The 24,940-nt window shown below is 49.1% G+C and overlaps 11 protein-coding genes and 1 non-coding gene across 12 annotated transcripts; 7 read left to right on the forward strand and 5 right to left on the reverse strand.

Annotated features, from left to right (window-relative positions):
- Window positions 1-1,250: 1,250 nt before the first annotated feature.
- P168DRAFT_337419 (uncharacterized protein) lies at window positions 1,251-2,102 on the forward strand (the record flags this gene model as incomplete). The annotated part of the gene is made up of 2 exons (XM_024841743.1): window positions 1,251-1,311; window positions 1,363-2,102. 2 exons carry the CDS (start codon window positions 1,251-1,253, stop codon window positions 2,100-2,102), a joined length of 801 nt encoding a protein of 266 aa, XP_024688718.1.
- Window positions 2,103-3,015: 913 nt separating this feature from the next.
- P168DRAFT_293723 (uncharacterized protein) lies at window positions 3,016-4,020 on the forward strand. The gene has a single exon (XM_024837864.1). The coding sequence runs from the start codon at window positions 3,168-3,170 to the stop codon at window positions 3,852-3,854; it is 687 nt and encodes a 228-aa protein (XP_024688719.1). The 5' UTR covers window positions 3,016-3,167; the 3' UTR covers window positions 3,855-4,020.
- A 364-nt stretch (window positions 4,021-4,384) lies between these two features.
- On the reverse strand, window positions 4,385-4,522 carry P168DRAFT_t163. Its single transcript has one exon. It is a non-coding gene; the product is annotated as a tRNA-Arg (tRNA).
- Window positions 4,523-7,332: 2,810 nt separating this feature from the next.
- On the forward strand, window positions 7,333-7,817 carry P168DRAFT_307760 (uncharacterized protein; the record flags this gene model as incomplete). Its single annotated transcript, XM_024839135.1, has 2 exons — window positions 7,333-7,694; window positions 7,790-7,817. Exons 1-2 carry the CDS (start codon window positions 7,357-7,359, stop codon window positions 7,815-7,817), a joined length of 366 nt encoding a protein of 121 aa, XP_024688720.1. The 5' UTR covers window positions 7,333-7,356.
- A 485-nt stretch (window positions 7,818-8,302) lies between these two features.
- P168DRAFT_313605 (MFS transporter) lies at window positions 8,303-9,875 on the reverse strand (the record flags this gene model as incomplete). Its single annotated transcript, XM_024839685.1, has 2 exons — window positions 8,303-9,541; window positions 9,624-9,875. 2 exons carry the CDS (start codon window positions 9,873-9,875, stop codon window positions 8,303-8,305), a joined length of 1,491 nt encoding a protein of 496 aa, XP_024688721.1.
- A 1,084-nt stretch (window positions 9,876-10,959) lies between these two features.
- P168DRAFT_337427 (uncharacterized protein) lies at window positions 10,960-12,261 on the forward strand (the record flags this gene model as incomplete). Its single annotated transcript, XM_024841744.1, has 2 exons — window positions 10,960-11,080; window positions 11,123-12,261. The coding sequence occupies 2 exons, from the start codon at window positions 10,960-10,962 to the stop codon at window positions 12,259-12,261; spliced, it is 1,260 nt and encodes a 419-aa protein (XP_024688722.1).
- A 239-nt stretch (window positions 12,262-12,500) lies between these two features.
- P168DRAFT_276557 (sulfurtransferase) lies at window positions 12,501-13,452 on the forward strand (the record flags this gene model as incomplete). Its single annotated transcript, XM_024835571.1, has 2 exons — window positions 12,501-12,652; window positions 12,714-13,452. 2 exons carry the CDS (start codon window positions 12,501-12,503, stop codon window positions 13,450-13,452), a joined length of 891 nt encoding a protein of 296 aa, XP_024688723.1.
- A 538-nt stretch (window positions 13,453-13,990) lies between these two features.
- On the reverse strand, window positions 13,991-15,011 carry P168DRAFT_300263 (zinc finger protein; the record flags this gene model as incomplete). The annotated part of the gene is made up of 2 exons (XM_024838407.1): window positions 13,991-14,500; window positions 14,580-15,011. The coding sequence occupies 2 exons, from the start codon at window positions 15,009-15,011 to the stop codon at window positions 13,991-13,993; spliced, it is 942 nt and encodes a 313-aa protein (XP_024688724.1).
- An 803-nt stretch (window positions 15,012-15,814) lies between these two features.
- P168DRAFT_300264 (flavin monoamine oxidase family protein) lies at window positions 15,815-17,527 on the reverse strand (the record flags this gene model as incomplete). The annotated part of the gene is made up of 1 exon (XM_024838408.1): window positions 15,815-17,527. One exon carries the CDS (start codon window positions 17,525-17,527, stop codon window positions 15,815-15,817), a length of 1,713 nt encoding a protein of 570 aa, XP_024688725.1.
- A 1,953-nt stretch (window positions 17,528-19,480) lies between these two features.
- On the forward strand, window positions 19,481-19,988 carry P168DRAFT_293724 (uncharacterized protein). The gene is made up of 3 exons (XM_024837865.1): window positions 19,481-19,520; window positions 19,584-19,685; window positions 19,743-19,988. The coding sequence occupies exons 2-3, from the start codon at window positions 19,585-19,587 to the stop codon at window positions 19,813-19,815; spliced, it is 174 nt and encodes a 57-aa protein (XP_024688726.1). The 5' UTR covers window positions 19,481-19,520; window position 19,584; the 3' UTR covers window positions 19,816-19,988.
- A 1,123-nt stretch (window positions 19,989-21,111) lies between these two features.
- On the reverse strand, window positions 21,112-21,850 carry P168DRAFT_330662 (uncharacterized protein; the record flags this gene model as incomplete). Its single annotated transcript, XM_024841609.1, has 2 exons — window positions 21,112-21,698; window positions 21,751-21,850. 2 exons carry the CDS (start codon window positions 21,848-21,850, stop codon window positions 21,112-21,114), a joined length of 687 nt encoding a protein of 228 aa, XP_024688727.1.
- A 650-nt stretch (window positions 21,851-22,500) lies between these two features.
- Window positions 22,501-24,771, forward strand: P168DRAFT_313607 (putative histidine acid phosphatase; the record flags this gene model as incomplete). The annotated part of the gene is made up of 3 exons (XM_024839686.1): window positions 22,501-22,514; window positions 23,360-23,933; window positions 23,996-24,771. The coding sequence occupies 3 exons, from the start codon at window positions 22,501-22,503 to the stop codon at window positions 24,710-24,712; spliced, it is 1,305 nt and encodes a 434-aa protein (XP_024688728.1). The 3' UTR covers window positions 24,713-24,771.
- Between the last annotated feature and the right edge of the window lie 169 nt (window positions 24,772-24,940).

Genomic DNA, 24,940 nt, shown 5'->3' on the forward strand with positions numbered 1-24,940 from the left:
CCCCAGTCCAGCTCGGATAGGGTTTCTGGCACGACATCACATTCAGGGGCTGGGTAGATCCCATAGATCATCGAGATCTGAAATCTAACGGTATGCTGTGATGTATCATCTGATTCTAACTCGATAAGCTTAAACTTCCACAAACGGCTATCCCGAAAACTCTAAATAAGTCCTCCTAATTTACAACCCCCTTGCTAGGAGACTCAAGTATCCCTTCTCTCTGGACTCAACCAACGATCTCAGAGGAGCTTCGTATCCTAAACCTCTGACCCAGCCCTCAGACCCGGCTACACGGGTTGCCTGCTAGGAACCCTAGCCCCTCCGAAACGCCACTAAAATTCCGTCAGCGAGGGGCAATTCTCAACAATGGCATTCTTTTCCCGTTTCTGACACTTCAACAAATAGGAACCTACTTTTCTGCACATGGTTTTGGAATTCCAACGGCCTCGCGGCCCAGCATTGCGGGGAGCCCGGTTTGAAGTAAACCAGCAGCAGTACACGTAAGAGGCATGGCCCTTGCATACCGCAATGCAAGGGCAGTGTCACCCCACTAGGCTTGATCCTTTTCTCTACTAAGGATAAGCAAGCTCTGATATTCATTTCCTTGGGTGACGTATTATTCCTGTCAAACTCGTTGTAAGGGGCCCAAGTGCGTCTATCCTATGATACTAGGGCTTCCAACGGATCAGATACGCATTCTCGCGATCGATCGTCGCGACGGGTAGCTGTGATAATCTTCGTCCTTACCAGATTACCCCATCACGATATACAATAGACAGGTTTGCTACTTAGCCATAAACATATCTTAACAATTCTGGGTTCCGGAAGTAAACATATGTCTGTGTAAGGAGATAAGCTCACAGGGGGTAACGCGTGGCTCTGATCGAGATCTCTCCATGGAAATGCAGTTCATGAGAGTCGATCATTGTGGCGCAGTCCAACATATTCATTCTACATTATACGGGTCGTTGGTTGCCTTCTTCTATTTCGAAGCTATACATGTGAGCCACGCGTTTTCAGGAGCTCAAGGGTGTTTGTATGAGCGATTTACTGTGTTGGTGCAGTTGGAAGATGAGACGCGATGTACGGAGTACATCGACGACATAGTTCTAGTGTAGCAAGAAAGATATAAAAGGGATCAATCAGCCCGTCTGTTGTCCTTCTCCATCACAGTTCAAATCATCCATCTTTTCCTACAAACATCTACCAACCAAAGAAACATCCAGTTACCCGCTTGAACCACCTTCAACATGAAGCTCTCCACCATCCTCCCCTTCGTGGCTCTGGCCGTTGCTGCTCCGACGCAAAACGGTACTTGACTTTCAACCCTCCTGGGCGAAAAAAGGGACTAACTTTCTCCAGAGCAAAACGACAGCATCAATCCCGCCCTGAACCACCTCACCAAGCCGCTCGCTCGCGACGATCCCCATATCCCGCACAACGGCTACAACAATGGCAACAACGGCTACGGCAATGGCAACAACGGCTACGGTCATGGTAATAACGGCAATGGCAAAGGTGGCCATCACCGGGGAAACTGGAAGCGCGACGTCGAAGACAAGGAGGACAGCATTAACCCCGCCTTGAACCATCTCACCAAGCCGCTTGCTCGCGATGATCCCCATATCCCGAACAACGGCTACGGCAACGGCAACAATGGCCACGGCGACAACGGCCACGGCAACAACGGCAATGGCAACGGTGGCCATCACCGAGGTAACTGGAAGCGCGAGGAGGAGGGCAATGGTGGCGGCAATGGTGGCGGCAATGGCAATGGTAACGGCAACGGTCATGGTAATAACGGCAATGGCAAAGGTGGCCATCACCGGGGAAACTGGAAGCGCGACGTCGAAGACAAGGAGGACAGCATCAACCCCGCCTTGAACCACCTCACCAAGCCGCTTGCTCGCGATGATCCCCATATCCCGAACAACGGCTACGGCCACGGCAACAACGGCCACGGCAACAATGGCAATGGCAACGGTGGCCATCACCGGGGAAACTGGAAGCGCGAGGAGGAGGGCAATGGTGGCGGCAATGGCAATGGTAACGGCAACGGTAATGGCCAGGGTCAGGGCAATGGAGGAAATGGGAATTGGTGAAAGAAGAGGACAGGAGCTGCCATCGTCAAACGAATTGTCTGACAAAAGAAGACAGACTCTGATCCCTACTAGTGTCTATCTCTCCTTAACACATGGTTGATTTTATACTTTATAGACCAGATATCATCAACAAGTTGATTATGGTTATCCCGTTGCTTTTATTGCAGCATGTAGCTTAAAACCACCAAAAAAATGTGAGACAATACTGCTTTCTTCAATTTATTGCTTGCCTTTTGAATCATTCTAATGACTTCCCTGTTTCCGGTGTCTAAGTGTTGAGGCAAACTTGGTGCCTTACGTTCTCTTCAGCATTGGGAGCAACTGAGGGATGCAGGATATGAGAAATACATTGAATATCAGTAAGCGTGCTGCTAATCGATATCATAAATCTATATATCTCACTTGGTTTCAATTATTAGTACATGGAGTGTTATTAGGTATTCACAAATGGCTTATTTATTCAGAGAAACGACTTTTTATTTGATTTTTGGGGGCATGGAAGAACCACCACATGCGCATAAAGAAACAGCTACTGTTACACTTACCCATGCCACTCTTGCGCTTCTAACATACAGGAAGAAGCAGATGAAAAAAATAAGCAAAAACATACAACAGCCGGGATTCGCATGTGGTCACCCACCATACTACTAACCGGCCGGCGTGTGGCTTAAGTACGGCTGAGCGGACGGGAAGCCCTGTTCTCCACACCCTATGGTCGTATGTACTGGATGGTACTATTATAGAGATACGTATAGGGTGCTATCATTGTACGTGGTATGGTAAATGAAAAGCATCGTGGCGTAGCGGGTAAGATATGTTGCTGTCACTACTTTGTTAAAGCGGCAACAGATGACTAATCTCAAGCTTTTTCCTTTTCATTTCCTTCGTATTTGTCGATTCTCGAGCGTACAGCTCTCGAGCAGCTAGGCTCTCACGTCAAAGACCATTAGGCATCTAAGCAAACATTGCAGCACAATGTCTGTCTAAGTGTTTCCAAGCCGTGGACCAAATGGCCGAAGCAAAATCTACCCGTCACGTGCAACCATCACAACCACCGCGACGGCCATGACGGAAACGCCAACCCAACTGACCGAGCTGCCCATCGAGCCTCGGGGTCTCTTCTGGCAAGATGACTTCGTGTCGGCGGAGCACGAGCAGCGTCTAATCGCCCTCTTCAAGGGGCTGGAATGGGCCGACCGCCCAGGCCGTCTATCTCTCCACTACGGCTACACCTTCGACTACAAGACCTTCGACATCGACCCGGAGATTCCCTACAAGGAATTCCCGGACTGGCTGCGCCCGCTCATTCCGCCGACGGAATCCCGCCCGCCCGACCAGGTCTGTCTGCAGTTTTACCCGCCCGGCGCGGGCATCCCGCCGCATGTAGACGCCCACGGGCCCTACGACCAGCTGTATGCGCTGTCGCTGGGGGCCCCTGCGCTCATGCAGTTCCGGCGCGGCGATCGCAGAGTCGAGGTTGATTTGACGCCGCGGAGTATGATGCAGGTGGCGGGCGACTCCCGGCTGCATTGGACGCATGGGATTAAGAAGCGCAAGACGGACACGCTGTCTGATGGGACTGTTCGGCTGAGAGAGAACCGCTGGAGTATTACGTATCGGTGGTTGAGGGATGGGGACTGCGAGTGTGGGGATCTGGAGCTGTGTGATGTTGCGCAGCGGCGGAATGGCGCGGAGAAGGAGAAGAGGTCGGTGAAGGCGTTGGCTGAGAATGATGCTCAAGCTGCTGCATAGTGTTTAGACTATGGCTTGCAGGGGTAGCGATTGACTTATCAAGAAGCTCGTCTCATCTACGAATGACTGCTTGTTCCTGTATGGACTTGACTTGTGTATGTATGTATTAGAGCTGTAAATATTGACATACGACGGAAAGGATCGAGACATTTCAAAGAAAGAAGTAGGGGAATTAGAAGGCGGGATAAATAAGATAGCAGGATACCAAAAGAATAAATCTCGCACTATTTCTCTCTATGCAATATCATATACGTAGTGTTAATCTATTGTCTGCAACTTCGGAGGCGCTATGGGATGGATTCGCGGCTATTTGACACCTAAGTTGCTGGGACTGTTGTGGTAAAGAGAGAAAGCACTCAACAAACGAATAGTAACGTCAATAAATGTGAAAAGTAAATAATGGAAAAGAGATCAAAATAAAGAAGATGACGATTAAATTTACTCCAGAAAACCATCGCAGTATCAGGAGCAGGACTCGAGAATAAAGAAAGACAGGAACAAAAAAGAAAGAAAAAAAAAAAGAGGAGATGGGCCCGAACCGCGATTCGAACGCGGGGCCTCTCGCAGATTAGGTGGTAACCCAAAGCGAGAATCATACCTATTGAGGAAATTAGTGGAGGTTCGGATATGACCAGAAGAAGATTGCCATACCACTAGACCATCCGGGCGACTCGTTGTTTAATGTGGGGATTTTAGAAAATATATGAGAGCTCTTTCTAGCAATGTTCGAATCCTCGTACCATGGTACATTAGGGCTATGTACATGGGCATATCTAATAGTTTCTTTATTATCTTTTGATATTACGTATATTAATTTGGTTATTTTAATTATAAAGGATAAACCCTTACCTTCTGAGATGCTGGCAGAATATTGGAAATGATGTTTGATGTGGGGAGAATATAATATATATATAATGGGAGCGGTCCCCTTTGACTAAATTAATATAATGAATTACAGGGCTCAGCCTAGAACAATTCTACGGCAAGATTAGAGCGACTTTTTGGTCGATGAATTTTCTGCGACTCTAAGCTAAGTCGGTCCATCGTAAACATGGGGTCACTAACTTCGAGCTGACCTAGAGATCACACAATTGAAGACATGCCCATAATGGCGCTGGGACTTTGTCAACGCCAAGGGCCTTTCCCAGCTCACATAGCAACTCCTGACGTCTCTCACACGGTATGTTCAAATCCTCGCAGAATTCGTCTGCGGCCACAGTGGTACCGGAATAAGACGATTGATGAACCATTGAAAGGTTAATTATTGACGTGTAGTGTAAAAGGTGTCTGTGATAGGCGTCAGAAGAAAACACCACAGAGAGAAGGTGCTATGGAGTACAGTTGTTCCCGGTGAGAATGACAGGGTAAGGCTGGAGAAGAGAAAAGAGAAAGAAAAAATTGCTTAGATGAGCTACGAAGAAGAAAACACAGGGCCTAGACAACATACTCTCTGTCGTCATGTATACACTCAATCACTGGAAATTCAGGTGACAGAATCTGGGAGTAGATCTTGTAAGTTATGGTAGGTACTTGGGTAATGGTCTCCTTTTCTCGAAGAGCCACATACATCCAAATCACTCTGAATCTACTATTACCTAGTTATATACCTATAGTCGTTCTCTTGGACTATCCTATACTTTTATATGTTTTCTCTAGAGATGAGGGTTTGGAATCATATAATCAAAGACTTAATTGTTCTCGCCTGTCTGAAATCCTCCCATCTCTCATTCCCTTTAAAGGTACTTCCGTTGAGCGCAGGAACATGAATACCTCCGAAATCCTCATCGTCTTTGAGACCAGACGAATTCATGCTCTCTCCTCATGCTCCGGGGTACTTCTTTGAATTCCACGTACACAGACAAGCCTGCTAGCATCAAACACTGACCTCCGTACTCCCGGTGATCTGATCATGTCTCATCATCGCTCCCCGACTAAGAACGGAGGTCCTTCGATCAACAATCCTCCATTGTGTACAGCCGTTGTTTGACAGGAGACAAGATGGTACTTTCAGTAGACGACGCATCGACCAGTTCGCTGGTATCGGTGTTGGCCAGTAACCGTGAAGAAGATGGTAAGGTTAGATGGCGATTGAACTTTTCTGCCCGTAACTGTCGTCTACTTCCGCCATTGCAGCCGTGGATTGTGAGTGTCCGACACATGTTTCGGTAAGGAGTCTCGCCGGGTACTTGTGACCATGTGTTGTAGAGCAAACTGGGAACGCCCCCACATGCGGTGGATCTCTGAATCCATAGAATCTTGTTTCGTTATACCACCAAAGTCGCGTTTCTGGTTTGACATTGCTAGGCCACCTTGAAAGGCAAGGTTAACAGAGGCCTGGATTTCACAACGCCGTCTGCGCTAGTTGCAAGGGGCATTGTGGACGAAGTGAGATCGCGCAACCATCATGGCGGAAATGACCAATTGATATCCTTCCTATTGCCAAAAAAAAACTTCCAACCGAGAACTAATTGCGAAATGCTACTAAAGAGAATTTTCGGGTAGAGAACGAAGAAACTCATACGTCCACAGGTTTCGTTCCGAGAGAAAACCCCGGCTTACGTTCTGCCACTAACGATTCCATCAGGCGTCTCATAAATTCGACGTGCCTGGCGGACACAAAGGGTAAGTATTCGGGCCAAGATACTCGATCCCACACTGCTGCAGGCTTGTCCCTCAGCTTACTCAAGATACCCAACTATACACGGAGAGGCAGGAATCTTACATTGAGCTGACCCTATCGGGTTGGTCCCTTGGTACTGTATGCAGGATTTTGCGTTTTTCATACTTTCTTACCCCTTGGCGCGCCATATATCCTATCCCGGCTAGCTTAAATCTGCCTTGTCCCACGCGTAGTCACATTCCTGCAGATGACTTCCTGTGAGATTTATCCGCTTGGTTTTTCGATATCAAATCACCAATATGCAATAGACTTAAAGATATTTTGGACCCGAGTTGCTATCAGTTTAAGCCACAATTTTCCGTTACATTGTGCTTGGTCCATGTGCCTATCATTGAACACATATCAGAAATACAGGTCAAGCAAGAAGACCACTCTCACAGCAAAGCAAGACACCCCAAGTATGCAAGAAGCAAGGAGCGGGAGGATCTCGACTCGCAAATGTCATCTTCGTATTCTCAGACGCTGCCATTGGCTTGTCATATGAGTTTGCACGCTATGGATCCCCGCTGTCGATCCTGCACCCGAAATACACTTGCTGAGTATAGCCCTACACCGAAACTTATCCAATTATCTGCATCTCATGCCCGGTAGACTTATTCGAAAGCTAAGGTATGTAGTATACAGTACTGTGGCATTGCTGGGAAATGCCTTCGCAAAGGGGTTCCCTTTCATAGCTGCAAGAGAAGATGTATAGTACTTACAATCTGCAGCATGCCTTCATATTCTTATAAATAGGCCGTTGGACCCCGAAGATGAGATAGACAGACTACAAGAAACATCATCAAACCCTCCATACAGCCCACATTCAAACCAACCCCCACCATGCAGCTCACCTCCCTCATAACCATCCTTGCCACAGCCGGCCTCGCCACAGCAGGCTGTTACGGCGGCGGCGAGAAATGGGGCGACAGCCGCAACGCAGCCATCGACCAAGCAGGCAGATGGTGCAACAGCAGGGGCGGCGCGGGTGACTATCGAGCCGGGCAGACCAAATTCCACTGCGCGAATCTTCCGTCGGGTGGAAATCGCGTTGATTTCTATCTGCAGAATAAGGGGAATAATAAAGCGAGGCTTTCTACTTCTGATTGCAATAAGTATCTCAAGGAGATGATCAATTGTGACCATGGTGGTGCGCAGGATAAGGGGAGCTGGTATATGCGGTACGTCTTTTACTATTTTCTTTCTCCATTTCTTTCCTTTTGAACCCCGTGGATAAGTGGTGCTGTTTGGGGAGTAAAGTTGATGTTTGTTCTAGGGCGGATCCCAACCACGGCAAGTGTTAGAGATATAACCTACTGTTAGACAGTGGAAGGGGAAACATGTCAATCTTTTTGAAGAAGAAGATACCCTTTACCAGATGATATGAGATAGAGTAGTGCTTAACATCTTGCACACTTTGACCGGACTGTACGGAGTAGTCTGTTAACTCGTTGGCCGTGGCGATAATTCGCTGATATCCTGTATTTATCAATCCCGCTATCCTGGTTCCAATAGTAAAATACTGTTATTCTCTGAATATTGTCCATCCATACAAAATCTGCCTCTTAGTTCTTGTTATTATCATAACTGCCTTGTGTCTAGCTTCGTCTTTCGTCTTCGGACGCACAGTCGGCGCCTATCCCAACTCTTCTCTGAACAAGACGAATATTGCATTCGAGATAAAATGGAAATAAGATGCTTCCCTAATAGAGAACGACACTGTCACGACTATTGCCATGTGTTATGTATATGAAGGCTTCCTATTTGCCCTGAGGGCCTTCAGTCTGGGTCAGACACCTCGGTTCCTCTCACGAATTCCTTTCTCCCTCCGCCACCCATGTCCCAACCTCGACACGACCATAAGAAGAGGCACACACACAAAACACAACAATCCAATCAACGTAAATGCCCACCCGCGCCCCATACCCTCAATCATAGGCAGGATAACAGCAGACGCACCAGCCCCCAACCAACACCTCGTCAGATTCATAGCAGCCGTAGCCATAGCGGGACTATCCGTATAAATATCAACCATGAGAACACTCATGATATTAAACGTCGCCGAAGCGGTATACCCAACAAGCAGGAGTAGAACGAGCGGGCCTGCGAGATTCGTCCCATAGTGGAGAACCCAGCCGTATGCGATTAGGCCTAGTCCTAGGACGACAACGAGCGGGTATATGACTTCGCAGCGGGCTTGCTCGATCGGGAATTCGCTGAGATCTTGTCGGTGCGTTTTGGAGACTGCGACTCCTAGATGTCGCGCGTGTCGCCGGTAGTTCCAGTCTGCTATGCGGCCTTGGGTGTATGCCGCTAGGAGGCTGCCTGCACCGGCTGGGATGAAGCAGAGACCAATTTGGACGTCATTGAATTTGTACAGGTGCTTGAGCTGGGATGTTACGCTTGTCATGACGGCGGAGTAGCTGCTGTAGACGAGGCTGTTGCAGAGAAGGATGAGAAAGACTTCCTTGTCGCAGATGATGACTAGTGTTTTGAGCGGGTTCGGGAAGTGGATGCGTGTTTTCACCGGCGGTGCTGCGTTGGAAGAGCGCCGTTGCTGCATAAGTTGCAGGGGCGACATGTTCCAGAGTGGGGGAGGTTGAGAGCCATTTCCTACGATTTTGCGGGCTGTCTCGGGCAGAAACAGTAACAAGGGAATGAAGAATGCGCCGGCTAGGATGGTTAGAAACCAGAATATGGACGGCCAGCCCAGAAACTGCGTCAGTAGTCCGCCGATTATAGGGCCGACAGAGAGGCCGACGACACCCCCCGCCGAGGCGTATCCGATGTACACGCCGCGTTCGGCGGTAGTTACAACGTCTGCTACGATTGCGTTGGCTAGCGCGATGGTGCTGCTGCTTCCTGTGCTCTGGAGACAGCGGAGGACCATGAGGGCGGCGTAATGGCGTTGAGTGGCTAGGCCTATATTGGCTGCGATGTAGGCGATAAAGCACACGATGTATGCTGGTCGTCGACCAGCGCTGTCTGCGAAGCCTGCGAAGATGGCTGGGGCTAGACCTTGGAAGAGCTACCTCGGTAGTGGGTTAGTTTGATCATCTTTATTCTTCTCAGCTAGATGCTAGCTTCATTGATGGCTCAGATATCCATACCATATACGTCGTGACTGTCAGATTGATCAGCGTATTGCTTACATGCAATTGATCGGCGATGGTATCTAGCGCAGGAAGATAGATATTGGCTGAGAGTGGGGAAAAAAGACTAGCGACGGACGCAGCCACGACGATGAGAATTTTGGATCTGCCGTGATAGATTGAATATACTTCTTCTTCGTGCGGTGGAGATCTCGAGCCATCCTCAACTTCCGGCGAGATTTCAGATTGGGCTTGTTTTTCATCCGTCATTCTTATTGCGGGCCCAACTCCTGTCTGAGAAGGATGGAAGACAATAGCACAGTGAGTCAACTTATATTCTGTAGGGCTGATCAATCGATAGCTATGAGCTGTTCGCCACAATAAGTATCAAAATGCCAAACTAAACACCACGATTACTTGTCCCGGTCAACACCAAGAACACCAAAACTGTCATTGAAGTCTGTTGGAAATCAGACAGTGTATAAAAGTGATCCACAAGTGCTCGAAAGTGTCTAGATATCTTTTGTAGCCGAGTGGTAGTTTTTCCCACAAAGTCAAACATCGGACTCGGCGTAATAGAACAAGCGGGGAAATTGCTGATTAAGGAGCTTGTTCTGTGGATTAAAACGATTAGTTACTTTTGGTATTATGTCACTCATAATCATTGGTCACGTCCTGGATAATGGCAATCGCATTAGTCTTGTCCTGGTAAGTGAGTCCGGATAGATACGCATGCCATGTCACGTATGCATTTGAATCTAACGCCCTGTAGCGATGATATACAAAGACTTGATAGTCGAGTAGTTCTATTTATATCAGCTATACTGGCCTGGAAATCTTAGCATGATTTCTCAAATAAGTCTGTGATAGCGGCACTTGATATCAGGAGGTTAACCTCATTATGAATATTCTCCAGATGATAATCTGGTGAGGAGTATCTATAGAAAGGTTAGCCGTAACAAACACTCAAGACTGTATCGCCTAGTCATTACAGACTAAAATAGTTGCATCGGGCACTGTAGGATCGTGCCGAAAAACCGACTCATTGCCATGTTCTACCATGGCTGATGAAATCGAGTATGCTATAAAAATGTTGCTTCTAGACCAGAATAACTCCATGTACAACTAGAAGCATCATGCAACTTGACAGAAGTAGAGATCTTGATATATCGACAGAATGATTTTTGTACATTTAGGGCTGAGACAAATCCACGTGGTTTCACCAATACATGATGCGCTGATGTAAGCATAGCCTTCTTGTCTCGAAGTTGGTGATTGAAATGGACACGTCTGTATGAGAGAAAATATCAATTCATTGAGTGAGCGTTTTCGTCGGAAGATCTGAACCGTGGACATGTCTCATTCATCAACTCGGTGTCTCCACCCGTCCATATGTTCCAGCGTCTCTGCACACGCGAAAGCGGCCGGATATAAACAACCCACCCTGGAAGAGCGGATAGCAGCCACAAACCACGGTTCAGCTTCAAAGTTCAAACCAACCATTGATACAATTCCAGAATTATATGAAGTCAATTTTCCAGCACCCCTGGTCCTCCCAGAGGACGATCTCGCCCTAGATCCAGACTACCCACCACAGAGCTTTCAGGAGTGGGTCGACGAGGAAGATCGCAACAAGATCACGCGTGCGAAGCGGACCGTTTATATAGTTGCACCGCCGCAGATTGACGATAGTGTTGGACCATGGCGAAAATGGACGCGTCCACAGAAGTCCTGCTCCGCGGCTTCCTTGACGCCCCCTAACCCAGAGGAAATCAAAGACTACATAGCGGCATTTTACCACGGTCTACCCGTCAAGCTGCTCCCAAACCACAGACTACGCTTCGTTCCCTGGGAGGCGGACCAAAAACCAGGAAAGAAGACCCCATCACACGTGGGGCTAGAAACACCAAAAGAATGCATCGGCATCCGCACACGCCCGTGTCCAGACCGGACATATTCCCACCAGCTCAACCTCGACGACCTCCTTGACGCAGCAATCAGCATTCTGCCCAAGGACGCATACGCCCTGTGCATGCTAGTTGATCATGACCTCTTCGAAGACGACGACGACGAATTTGTTTGCGGGCGCGCATACGGAGGGAGTCGCGTCGCCGTCGTTTCCAGCGCCCGCTATCGTCCAGACCTTGATATCCTTCATTCTGCCGAGCGGGAACACGCTTGGCCGGCTTCTCATTGCCAGCGGTATGTGCAGGAGTGCTGCTCTTCGCAGAAGCCGGCTCGGAAGAAGGCCGCACAGATAAAGCAACCCCCATCGCGCGACGACCGGCTGCTGAAGGACATTGTGGATATATCCAGCTTATCACCTGCTTCTCCTGAAGAAAAGGCGCCTCTAGGTCTGTGGCTCGCGCGGATGTGTCGGACAGTCAGCCACGAACTGGGCCACTGTTTTGGAATCGACCATTGCGTGTATTATGCGTGTGCCATGCAGGGCAGCGCCTCGCTGGCTGAAGATGCGCGTCAGCCTGCGTATTTGTGCCCGGTGGACCTGGTGAAGGTTTTGTGTGCGACTGGCTCTACCTTTCAGGACCGAGAGCGTGCAATTGAGGAATACTGCAAGAGGCCTGGTAAGCGAGGAGTGCCTTTTTTCGACGCACTGGCTGCGTGGTGTAAGGGATTTTCCCATGAAACTGAATGAGAAGAAAGTGCAATATTCTATCTTCTAAGTAGTCATATTGGAATCAAAACGACATTGATTCCATACACTCACTATACAAAAACAGGGTGGATAACTGCATAAATATACCATATTACATAACCAAGCATAAGTGCATAAGTTGAAACGATATGCTGTTCGTCTCCACCACAATCAAACAAGACCCCATCAACACCATTTCCCCTCAATCGTGTCAACAACTATTGAGACAATCGCACAAAATGGAGTCATCCAACCCCTTTACATCCATACTAGTCTCCCCCTCCGAGCTCAATGCCGCAATCAAATCAACCCCCCGGCGCATCGTCCCCGTAGCAGCGGGCGCCGGCACCCGCCGCGGGGAATTCACCGCGCAGCACATCCCGGGCTCCATGTACCCCTCTTCTCTCAATAACGCCCCTACCACAACTCTGTATAAATCTAACAAAGAACAGATTCTTCAATATGGATGAAATCAGAGACAAATCCCACCCAATCACGCAAATGCTGCCTAGCGCCGCGGACTTCGCAGCAGCGATGTCAGCCATGGGCGTCCAGCGCGATGACGTCCTCGTCGTGTATGACACCGTCGACGTAGGCATGTACTCTGCGCCGCGGGTCGCGTGGACATGTCGGTTCTTTGGGCATCGTGATGTCCACGTCCTGAATAACTTCCGCGCCTACGCAAAGGAAGGTTATCCCGTCGCCACAGGCGAGGTGGTCTCTTTCCCTGATCGGCCGGCTGCGGATGCGGCTCCGCAGCCGTATGCCGTGTGTGAGCCTGTCGCGACGGATGTTATCGGGTATGATGAGCTGCGGGAGGCTGTGCGTTCCCCCAGCGAGCCGTATCAGATTATTGATGCCCGGATACCGGGGCGGTTTGCGGGGACGCAGGAAGAGATGTCGCTTGAGTTGAGGTCCGGACATATCCCTGGGGCTGTGAATGTGCCGCTGGCGGCGATGTTGGATGAAGAGAAGGGGTTTCTGTCGGTGGAGGAGCTGAGGCGCGTGTTTGACAATGCGGGTGTGAGGGGCGATAGGGCTGCTGTTTTGACGTGTAATTCGGGCGTTACTGCTGCGGCGCTGGATTTGGCCATGGGGTTGATTGGGTATGGGCCGCAGAGGAGGCTGTATGATGGAAGTTGGATGGAGTGGACGCGGAGGGCGGAGGAGGAGCTGGTTGTTGTTAGTTAGTTGAGTTGCTTTATGGTTTTGTACATATGTGGTTGCTTTGTGTATAGGGGTGTATAGACATACCGCGTATAGATGGGTCGATTATGAACTGAATGAGTAGATCATTTGTCGGGTAGAATAGTTCTATTGCTCTTCTAATTTTACCACATAATCTCCACTGCCCTGTAACTGCATGGTGGAGTCTCTCCTTGGCGGCATTAGGAATGAATGCCCCAGGGCGTCGAACGTGATAGAATGAGGGGAACTATCTTTACAATTTTCTCGTGTTGAAATGGATGTGTTGGGATCAGAAGCTATTAGAAATAATCCACCACCCCTTCGCGAAGGGATGGATCATACACATGCATGTCGCTTGATACATCTTGAAAACGACGATCAGATTCTCACATTCAAGCCACACTTCGACACATCAGCCTTATTCTCCTGTAATGCTGTCGGTTAAGCTAGCAATTATACTATTTGAAATTGACGCGGCCATCATAAACGTCACCATAAACCATACCTCATTAGTTCACGCTAAGCAGAAACAATAACCCATCTATCTGATATATATTGCACCCTGGCCTGTAAGCACATTCCGCAGCTGCTTCTGGAAACTTTCGAATCGTGGGTAGCCACAAGACCCGTTTTCCAAATGATTGAGGAGCCCAGCTAGAATATTGAAATGTTTGTGACAACCGCCTTCTTTGTTCGGACAGTGATATATCTTTTGCTTGTGCACTGGGGAATTTAGATGTGTGTTGAGAAAGGCATTGCTGTTGAACTTTTTGTGGCATATATGGCATTCCCAGTAAACATCATCCCAGGCTTTCCCGGTAGCAGAGTAAGTCCCATTATCTTCGTCGCTCCACGCAGATTGTTTGGTGGCTATTAGACTGTCTCTGTCTCGCTCTCTAATCAATCGGTGGATCGTCTCGCGGTTCAGTTGGGGAGCATATTGGCAGCATCCTCTCTCGAGGTGGTGGACGACTCCACCTGCCGTTGTATATCTTGATCGACAGAAAGGACAGGTTACGCTGATACCAAGATGGGCCTTGGAATTGAGATGCTACGAAAGAAGATGTTAGACATTGATTATCAACAATCTCATTTGTATGAGCGCCATCGACAATATGGAGAGACCTTACCATACGCAGATTATTCTCGTTCTGGAAGTGTCTATCACAAGTTGGACAGTAGCTTTCGTAGTGAATATTTTCTGTCATATGCTGTTGGACTGCACTCTGGGTATGGAACTTTAAGCCACATGTTTCGCATGGAATTTTAGGTACCCAGTGGCCCTGGTCATTCATGTGCCGGTTGCAAGCACGTTGAGTACGAAAATCCTGTTTGCAAGTCTCACATTTTATCCAATGCTTGTAGTGGTGCAGATGCTCGACCAGGTGGTCACTGTTGTAGAACTCATCACCACAGGTTTCACATTTTATCCAGTGCCCATAGTCGTTTAGATGCCTGATTAGTTGGTCGCTGTTGTAGGATTTATTACCACAGGTTTCACATATTATCCAGTGCCCATAGTGGTCAAAATGCTCGATAATGTCGTCAGTTTTGTAGAACATATCACCGCAGGTTTCACATTCTATCCAGTGTGCGTAGTCATGCAGATGTTCGACCAGCTCATTGGTGTTGTAGAATTCATTACCGCAGGTTTCACATTCTATCCGGTGCCCATGATGATTTAGATGATAGACTAGGTCAAGGATGTTGTAGGACTCATAACCGCAGTTTTCACACACCAGCATATTGACGGGGATAAGTGTAGGAGAGAAATGCTGATGATGCAGAGTGTTGTGGAGAGTGAGTTGCTGTCATGAGGTTAGGAGTACTGGATAGGAAGAGAGATTGAGTAGGTCAAGGACTGCCTGGATCACGAGACTTCTGGCTCTCGTCTCTCCTAGTGATTACATTGCTCCCTCATATCTCTCTTTACAAAACAATAGTCCTATCTAGAACAGAGTCCACCTGCTGCAACGACTTTCTTAATGTATCTTTGCCATGGACATAAAGCCCTTCCCTTCGCCAGCCTGCAAACGGGATAATGACAGCCATTCAGAAGGGCTGTAGGAGTTGTAATCAAGCGACGCTTGAGCAAGTCCATGCAGAATCGTGGAAAATGCATACTTTACTCGAATCTTACAACATATCTGACACTTCACTTTGCCATGGTCATGCTCGACCGATATTCCACGGTACGGACAAAACCCCCAAGACAGGACCGTGTGGCCTCACGTTTTACAGGAGGCGGGAAAAAAGAACCAAAGAGTCGAAGATGAGAAGATACAATGCTAATCTTACTATTTAAAACATGCCAGAGATATATATACACATCTATATCAATTTCTATACCTGTCTGCAGGCCTATCTATTGAATCCACCGTCCCATCCACCTCTTGTTCAGCTCCTTTGCTTCGTCGATCAATCCCACATCCAACAGTAACTGCACCGATCCACGCACAGCAGAGTGTAAAGACGAGCTGACCCAGGCATGGGTCGGCGCGGTATGCTCGCCGATAAAAATCGTATTGTGCTCGGTGCGATGGTACGCTGGGATATACAGCTTATGCTGTTCGACATCAGGCCGGCACCACGCGGTAGCGGTATGCTCGTCCTGTAACCAGCACAATCGCTCATAGTCACCCGTATACAGGTCTCGGATATGCTCCCCGTGAAGCGAGGCAATCGAATCCAAGACGGTCTGGACGTGCTCTTCGTCGGAGAAGCTCACAAAACGGTCGCTCCAGTCCCCACCACGGTAGTGCATGATGATTCCGGGCCGAGACTCGTTGAGCCCGTAGACGGGATAATACAAAGCTCCGACTGGGTCGCTATCCGGCTTGCTGTAGCCCCCGAAAATGGGATTGGGCCCTTTCTCCCAGAACCGCTCGGAGAACAGGACGGCGACTTTGCAGGCGGACTTGAAGCGAAGGCCGGCTTCGCTGGTCGCGCGGTCTAGGACGGATGAGAATTTCGGCAGGTCCATGAAGCGGGTCATCGTGAAAGGAAGGGCCAGGAAGGTGTAGTCATATTCTTTGGACTCAAAGGTCCGGTTGGAGACACTAGGGTACCAGGAAAGACGCGTTTTCGTCGTTCCAGACGGACCCGACACGCTTTCCACTTTCCTGACCTTGCGGTTGAGAGTGAGGCGATCGCGAACGTGAGGGAGGAACGCATCCGACAGACGGCTGAACCCGTGATCAATGCATGTCCACTCCGTCTCACCGAGAGAATCAGGGCTCCCGTCTAGTTCGAGGTTCGAGTTATGGTGGAGTTCATCCCACAACGCATCGTAGTCGCTAGCCGTCCAAATGGCGTCGGTGACATTTTCATTTGCGCCAAACTTATGCCGCAGTATCGCCTGCTCGCTCCAGTCGTCGAGACCATCGTCCATAGCCTGACGATGCATGCGCCAGATATCACGCTGCATCGCCTTTAATTTCTCTTTCCGCATGAGCATATCGTCCATTTGGTCCGAGGCGTGCGTGTATGCGGCGCTGCCTGGCGCATTGGATATCTCCAGATCCGAATCCGCCAGGACATCCTTTCGCCGGGCGATACTACCATCGGGTAGTCGGTGAGTGTCAAGCGCATATAGCTCATTAGGGTGGTGCTGGATCCAGGGAATGAAGTCGATCTTCCACTCGCTCTGGTTGTCGTTCATGTCGTTCAGCAAATCGGCCAGCTGGAACACCATAGCGTGATCTGAATACTCGACCGTCTCGCCATCCTTGTAGTGCGCCCTGACAGGGAGTCGCATAGGGCCCATCTCCGCCCACTCATCCGTGTCGCCGACATATTTCGTGCGGAAACGTCCGCCAACGCGATCGCTCGCTTCGATGATTTCCCAGTTATGTACGCCCACACTGTCGAGCATCAACGCCGTCGCGAGGCCTGAGATACCGCCTCCAACAATTGCGATAGACGTGTTCTTTGCGCTAGGGTTTGTCGAGCTGGTGGCGTTGATCGCGTTGACGCCATCGAACCAGGCGCCCAGGGCGTCGAAGTCGTGCAGGCGTGGCGCAGAATTTGCGTTGGCTGCGGATAGGAGCGCCAGTCCGAGGGTCAGGAGCCGGGCCATTGTTATTTTTCTGGTTAATTAGTTTTTGTATTGGCATTTTGCATGGTTTATTAACTTATATACAGCATCTCGGGGACCTTGGAGAAGGGACCTTGCGGGTGCCGAAGAGTTTGACTGTCAAGACCCCAAGTGTCGATCATTATTTATTCTCTATCCACGAATAGTATTGTTGCTGGTAGTTATTCTGTGTCAATTCTATCGGGCAGTCAGAACTTATTGTGCAAAGTTATTGTAGAAGAAAATCTCCCCTGCATTACGAGGAGAAGAACACTCCAATTGATAGCAGTTCGACCAAGAACACCTCTTTCAATTACCGCAAGTCATTAGTTCCAAATTGAAAATTATTCTCCATCCCTCAATAATTCTACAGAATAAAATCTACGTCAATGTCGTGAAAGGATTGAATATCCTTGCTTCTTCAGTTCACTAATAGGGCTTATGTTATCCCACCCGATCCTTGTTGGCCGCTTACTTGCGATCAGGTCATCGTGCTCAACAAAAGCAATGTCCTTTTCTTAAGCAATAGGGTATCATTAAATTGTGTCTGTCTTTGATCTTGAGGATATTGAATGTCCAGTCAGTGGTGCATATCAGATCTTCTGACATGTAGTATCCAGCAGTCACCTGGACTAAATCATACTTTAGCATCACATACTAATCATCTCCACAAGTTAGTCTCATTGCTCTATCTGCTACCACGTGTTAACTTCGGAACAATTTGACATAAGATGACCGAATATTTCAGATCCCCCGGCTGATATATGTCGAAAGGCCCCCATGACAGCGACTGGCGGATTACCCAGTGTCGAATTATCCAGAGTTGACTGCAAATCCTCTGCAGGTCTTAGCACAGTCAAAACTTGAGAGAGGGGTGTTCCATTTACAGCTGTCACTGAATATACCGATGGCCTTTTCCAAAATACCTTTTTCTCAATAATCCTCCTATATGGTGTCTGATATGACTGGATTTGGGGTCCGTGTCTTGAGAAAATGACCATTCCTAGGTGGCTACACTCCGTTTGAAACTACCGGATCTGACACTTGGTTGCAACGAGCCGCATTTCGTCTTAAAGCTATTTACCCCGGGAGTGAAGATGTTGAAGTTATGCTTTTTGTTTAACCTCCGCTGGGTGCTTTCCATGGTCTGTTGCATGATATACGTTGGCGGTGGACTTTCAGTTCGCGTTTCACCTCTAGGACCAGTTTCGATGGCACAACCCAGAATCTCAATGATGTACCAACCTTTTGCCGCGCCACAAGTAGTGGACATAGAAAATACTAGAATAAGTTGTTGTCTAGCCAATACAAACCCACCAGTCTTGGCAATGCTTCATCTCAAGCTCAAGCCCTCTCTCCGCAGGCTTGGCATCAATCGGATGGCTTGGTATGGCCCGTCCAAGCCAACACAGTTACACAAAAGCCCACCCCGTGGATAGAATATGCGGGGAAAGCAGCGGCAGCGCGGATCAGGACTTCTGTGATTACTCTCGGACCCGATATTCGACCCTCGGAGGGGAAGTCAAGTTACTCAATGCAACACGATGCAGTTGGTTTCGCTCGTGTTGCGGAGGAATAGTGTGGCCATATACCCCGAGTGCTACCTACTTACCCATGTCTACCTCGCAGATAGGGTCAACTCGAGGTTATGTCGTGTAGTCGGTTGGTAATCATGACCCCGCTTGCGGATGTGTGTTATGGCATGTAGCATAGCCTTGACGAAAGGTATAAATAGGTGTCTTTAACTGCTATGTTGAGCACATCATCAGCGACAGAACCACAGAGACACAACATCTGCCAACCAAAAAGCAAAACCAACATCGACGCAGCCATCCAAGGTAAGACTATTCCGCCCTTCAATACCGCTTGACTAACAAGACCACAGATGAAGCTCACCTACCTCGTATACGCATCCATCCTCGGCCTGGCCATGGCCGTGCCCGCCGCGGAAGGTACCGACAACGTGGCGGAACCTGTTGCCGTTGAAGGGTTGGAGGTACGTTGCTTTTTAACTAAAGGGAACAAATACTCTTGCTGATACGCGCACGCTTCTATTTAGTATGCCCGCTGCGGTGACCACTGTAGCAGTGACCGTGATTGTCGAGATAGGGATGATAGGGATCATAGGCGATGTCGATACTGCCACCGTCGTCGGGGAGAAGTACGTTATCTTGAATTGTTGGATGTCAAGTGTAATGACGATAGCTAACCCTACCAGCGCCGGGGCACTTGCCGGGAGAATGATGACCATTGATAGAGTAGGAAGAGACTATGTGGGGGAGGTAGGCTAGCGGACACTGAAGGATGGTTGGTATGACGAAGAAACACAATTTCTATTGATTTTTGTCTGGGACGAAGGCGAATATGCTCTTATGTTGGTTGTGTTCAGCAGTGGTTCTGCACTGTCGAAGACGTTGTGTGGACTGGTTCTGGGAGTGACCAAGATGGTCAGGGGAGGCTAACGAAGTCATGAAGTGGGTTATAAATGATTAGTTTGTTCACGCAGTCAGCTGTCAAATTGTTAGTTAAATTAGCCCAGTCATGCATGTGAAGTAGACTGTAGTCTCATGACAACGCTACACTTCTGTATATCCCCGTAGTGATACAGATAGTCAGCTTGTTCTTGTGTCTCGGAATGATAGCTAGATAAAAGCAGCATTTTACTTATATGGTCCTTAACCATGTGTCCTATATTACCTAAAATCTACCCATTAGAAAGCTAAGACTGCCATCTCATCAGTGCAAACATCACCCGTACATCTATCCACACACGCGTTGATGATCTCCATCCCCCGCCCTGCCCAAACCCCCAGGCTACACAACACCCAAACAAGGCGTTCGTGCAACAAACCCTCAACCTACTATATAAACATTGAATATACACCACAACATCCGACCCTCCACAAAACACAACCCAAGAATGTTAGATCTATAACAACAACCCCATGAAATCAGCAACACTCATCAGTAGTCTCCTCCTGCTCCCCCCGGCGCTCTCAGCTGCTTTACCTGACGCGGTGGAATCTAATCAGCAGGTATGCATCTCACAAGGGTCTTAACATAGTCCAAGACACGGCTAAGTTGGGTAGGATCTACGGTGCCATACGCCCTGCTCGCGGCTTTGGAATAATTGCGGGTTTCCTTGCACGGCTTGTCATCCTGTTTGTGTCTTCTTATCTTTTCTTCGTTTTGCTTTGACAAGTACTGATGGGAGGGCTTAGACAAAAGGAGTGTGTTATAAAGCGGGGGGCCGAGATGAGTGGGGGAGTGGATGATGGGGAGGGATGGGTGTGGTGGACGGGGAATGAGAGTGTGGTGATGGCGTTTGTGTGGAGGTGGTTTTTTGGAGGATGAAGCTTATGAGTTTCTGGAATGTTGGTGAGGTTTTTATTACGATTGAATTCTACGAAGGAATAGTAGAAGTTTGAACAGAGTACAGAATGAATGACCAGTGGTCAATGCAATTAGCTGTGTTGAACACTAGCTACAGAAACAACAGATTGCAGTCCACATGGTAAACTACGTCCTGCGTACAAGAGTATCACGACCAACACCCATGGGGCAGGCGGAAAAAGATACCTAATGAATTACTGCTCCTGCAGCATCCAAGCACGAGGCCACTTGCCGGGTCCAAGGCAGACACCAGCCGAACAAGTATCAGTGTGGCAGCAGCCGGCGCTGTTCGAACAGGCACGACGGCAACGGGGATCACGCTTCTCAATGGCGGACTCGGAATCACGCTTCTCGATGACAGACTCGACGTCTTCCGCAAGAGGCCAGCGACCAGGTCCGAGGCAGACGCCAGCAGAACAGGTATCGGAGTGGCAACAGCCGGAATCGTTGGAACAGGCGCGGCGGCAACGGGGATCGCGCTTCTCGACGTCACGCTTCACGTCTTGGGTCATAGGAAGCTTGCCAGGGCCGCTGCAGTAACCACGCCAGCACATGTCAGTGTGGCAGCAGCCTCTGTCGTCAATGCGGCAGCGGCGAGGGCACTGGGGGTCGCGCTTCGGGTTGACAGGCTCGGAGGCGGGATGAACCATGTTGTCGACGGCGTCCTGGCCCAAGAGATTGTAGACAGTGGCTTCGTCAGCGTCGTCGAGCTCAGAGACGTCTTCTCCGTCGTCCTGGATGATGGTATCATCATGGGCCAGAATAGAAGTGTTGTCGGTGACTGGGGTTGTTAGGTGAGACTGTGAGAAGGAGGGAGGGAGGGGGATACTGACCTTCAGGGTTGATCACATCGTTGCCATCAGGCTGGGGAACGCCAACTGCAGTCACCAGGGTGACCAGCAGGGCCAGAAAGAGGAAGATGGGGAGCTTCATTGCTCAGTGGGGAGTCAAGGATGTATCAAGTGTAGTAGAGATTGATGGAAGTAGGGTGGAGATGGAAGTAGGATGAAAAGAAGAGAAAGATGGAGAGAGAGAGATGGGTGAGGAAGAAGAAGAGGAGAGGAAGAAGAGGAAGAGAAGAGGGGGGAGAAGGGGGACTAAATAGTTCAGCAGAAGAGAAGTCCAGTGACTGCGTGAGAGAAGAAAGTCTGGATGCAATTTCAGCGTCTGCAACTGCATTTCCTATTCGGGTATATGTGAGTTTCCTCAGGTTTCCGCTGGAGTGCTCACGAGGGATCAGTCACTCGATTTTCAGAATGGTGACTAGGATCTATACTATCCAGGCTGGTTTCTATATACTATCTATGAATCACTACTAGACTTTGTTAAGATAGTTTCCAGTGATATTACACGTCGACATGTCAGGCTAGGTGTTACTGAGAAGTAAGAATTCGCGATCTCCAGTGACTCTAGGTCCTTGACTTGTCAAGCTAGGTATAGCTAAGAAGTAAGACTTTGGCTATCTTGAGTGAATTCACTCATTAACTTAAAGACTCCTTGTATTCATTAAAGTGTAATATACTATCATTTTATATAACTTTTGGGCTTGATAGATGATAAGAGAAATATACTAGCCTCTAATCATGTCTAGGTTCAAGTATTACTAGATATTGTCACTATTCTCTCTACTTCATAACTGTACTGGATATCACTAGCATCCTGTAATCTGTTCTAAAATGTCTTTGCACACCTACCTGTTGAGATCCATGCTAACCAACCCGTTCGAACAGGCTCGAATAACTGATATGGATCCATATCAACCATAGTGCAATCTATCAATCACACAACCACGATACCCACAAAGTGCTCAAAAGCTTGATTTTCTGTCAGACCATACAGTCCTATTGGCCTCTTGGAAATACTCCTCTACTCCATACTTCCCACTGTCTAATAAGAATGAAGGAATATGATTGGGATCCGCGACCCACAGTTCTAGAATCACCAATGATTGCGGTCATTCGAGCACATCACAATCCACCCGCCCCTTGCCCACCATGCCTCCTGTGTACTCCGACAGTCGTGATGATATGAAGTGTTGACGGGTGAAGCTAGATAAAACATGGGCCTCATTCGGAATATCGTAGGTCGAGGCACTGTCATATTAGAGTGACGTAAACCGCACGCACCCCGCAAGCTTGATGCTGTCTGCTGTCAATGCAGTCAAATTAGTCCAGACTATTGCTCCAGAGATCCACAGTGGAATGGAAGGCGAATGCTTAGCGGTCATACCAGTGCGAGAATCGATCAGCTAGCCTCTGTCAAGCCAATATGGGGTTAGATGACAAAAATAGTCGGACTCCACATCCACAAGCGTGTAAGTTATAAGTCGTCCTAGCGCTGTTCGATTAGAATTCCATCCTAATTCCTTCAAGTCTGTCGTTAAGTTCCCACCTGATAAGGTATACGCTCGTTCATTATGCGTTCCAGCCTCCTTCTCAGTAGCTTCGCGCTGGCCACCAACGCGGCATCATTCAACCCTCTCCACCACCTGGCAGGTATAGCACCCACCTGGAAGCCACACAACCCTCCCCTGGACACCGAACCCCCCGCCGGCTGCAACGCCACCAAAGCGGCGTACCTGGTACGCCACGCCGCCATCTACGGCAATGACTTCGACTACGATACGTACATCGAGCCCTTTGTCGAGAAGCTCGCCCACAGCGCACAGGACTGGAGCGCAGCAGGCAGTCTGAGCTTCCTCACCGACTGGACACCTCCAAACGAAGAGACGCACATGGAGGAGATTACCCGCGTCGGCACTCAAGAAGCCATGACGCTGGGTGTAGAGGTGCAGGAGCGCTACGCTGATCTGAAGCCTCCCGCTAAGGTCTGGGCTTCGTCGGCTGATCGCACTGTCAGATCTGCAGACGGGTTCATTCTCGGCTTCACTAATAAACACCGCGATGAAATCAATCTCGAGGCTGTCCCTGAGGAGGAGAACACGGGGGCCAACTCGTTGACTCCGTATAAGGCTTGTCCTGCGTATAGTCCCGCCTACGGAGCCGACCAATCGAAAGTATGTTTCTCTTCATCACCACATAGTATCGACTACAAGAACCATCGCTAACATAGGCACAGGAATACCAAAAAATCTACACCAAACCCATCATCGAGCGTCTAAGCAACCTCGCCCCGTCCTTCAACTTCACGCTAACCGACATCGTCGGCATGTTCGAGCTCTGCGGCTACGAGACCGTCATCCGCGGCGAATCGCCCTTCTGCTCGCTGGATCTCTTCACAGCCAACGAGTGGCTGTCCTTCGAGTACGGCAACGACCTCATGTACTTCCACAACACAGGCTACGGGCGGCCTCTTTCCCCCCGTCTCGGATACCCCTGGGTGAGGGCAGCCACCGACGCCCTCGCCGACGGGTCCTCCGCCCAGGACCTGTACGTGTCTTTCACCCACCGCGAGGTGCCCCCCGTTATCGCCACCGCGCTGGGCCTCTACAATAACAGCGAATTTTCCGGCGCGAACAACGTCAACGCCACGATGCCCACCGACCGCATTAACTACCACCGCGCGTGGAAGAGCAGCGAGATCCTGCCCTTCCTGACTAACATCGCTATCGAAAAGATGGAGTGCAGCGCGGACGGATACAACCACGGAGAGTACTACCGTGTGCTGGTCAACTCGTCGCCGCAGCCGCTGACGGAGTGTCGGGATGGGCCGGGCGAGAGCTGTTCCGCTGGGGAGTTTCTGCGTTTTGTGGATGAGAGGGGTGTGCAGTATGGGGATTTTGGGGCCGCTTGTGGGGATCTTGATGCTCCTGGGAACTTGACTCTTTATACATGATTGAGTACAGATAATTGGCTATACTGTTTGAGATGAAGGGACTGTGTTTTGGCTATAACCCTCGCTATTCGGATTGCATTACTTTGCTTGACTTGAGCAAGGCTTGTATTAATATAGCCAATAATAATTAATATCGTCGTGTCTTGAATGACTCTGGTAACCTGACGGACTTCTCCGGTTCCGCTTCCATCACGGGCATACTACACTCTCCGTGGGTAACACCATTGC

The sequence above is a fragment of the Aspergillus campestris genome, assembly GCF_002847485.1.
Source record: "Aspergillus campestris IBT 28561 chromosome Unknown P168scaffold_16, whole genome shotgun sequence".
Classification (NCBI taxonomy): domain Eukaryota; kingdom Fungi; phylum Ascomycota; class Eurotiomycetes; order Eurotiales; family Aspergillaceae; genus Aspergillus; species Aspergillus campestris.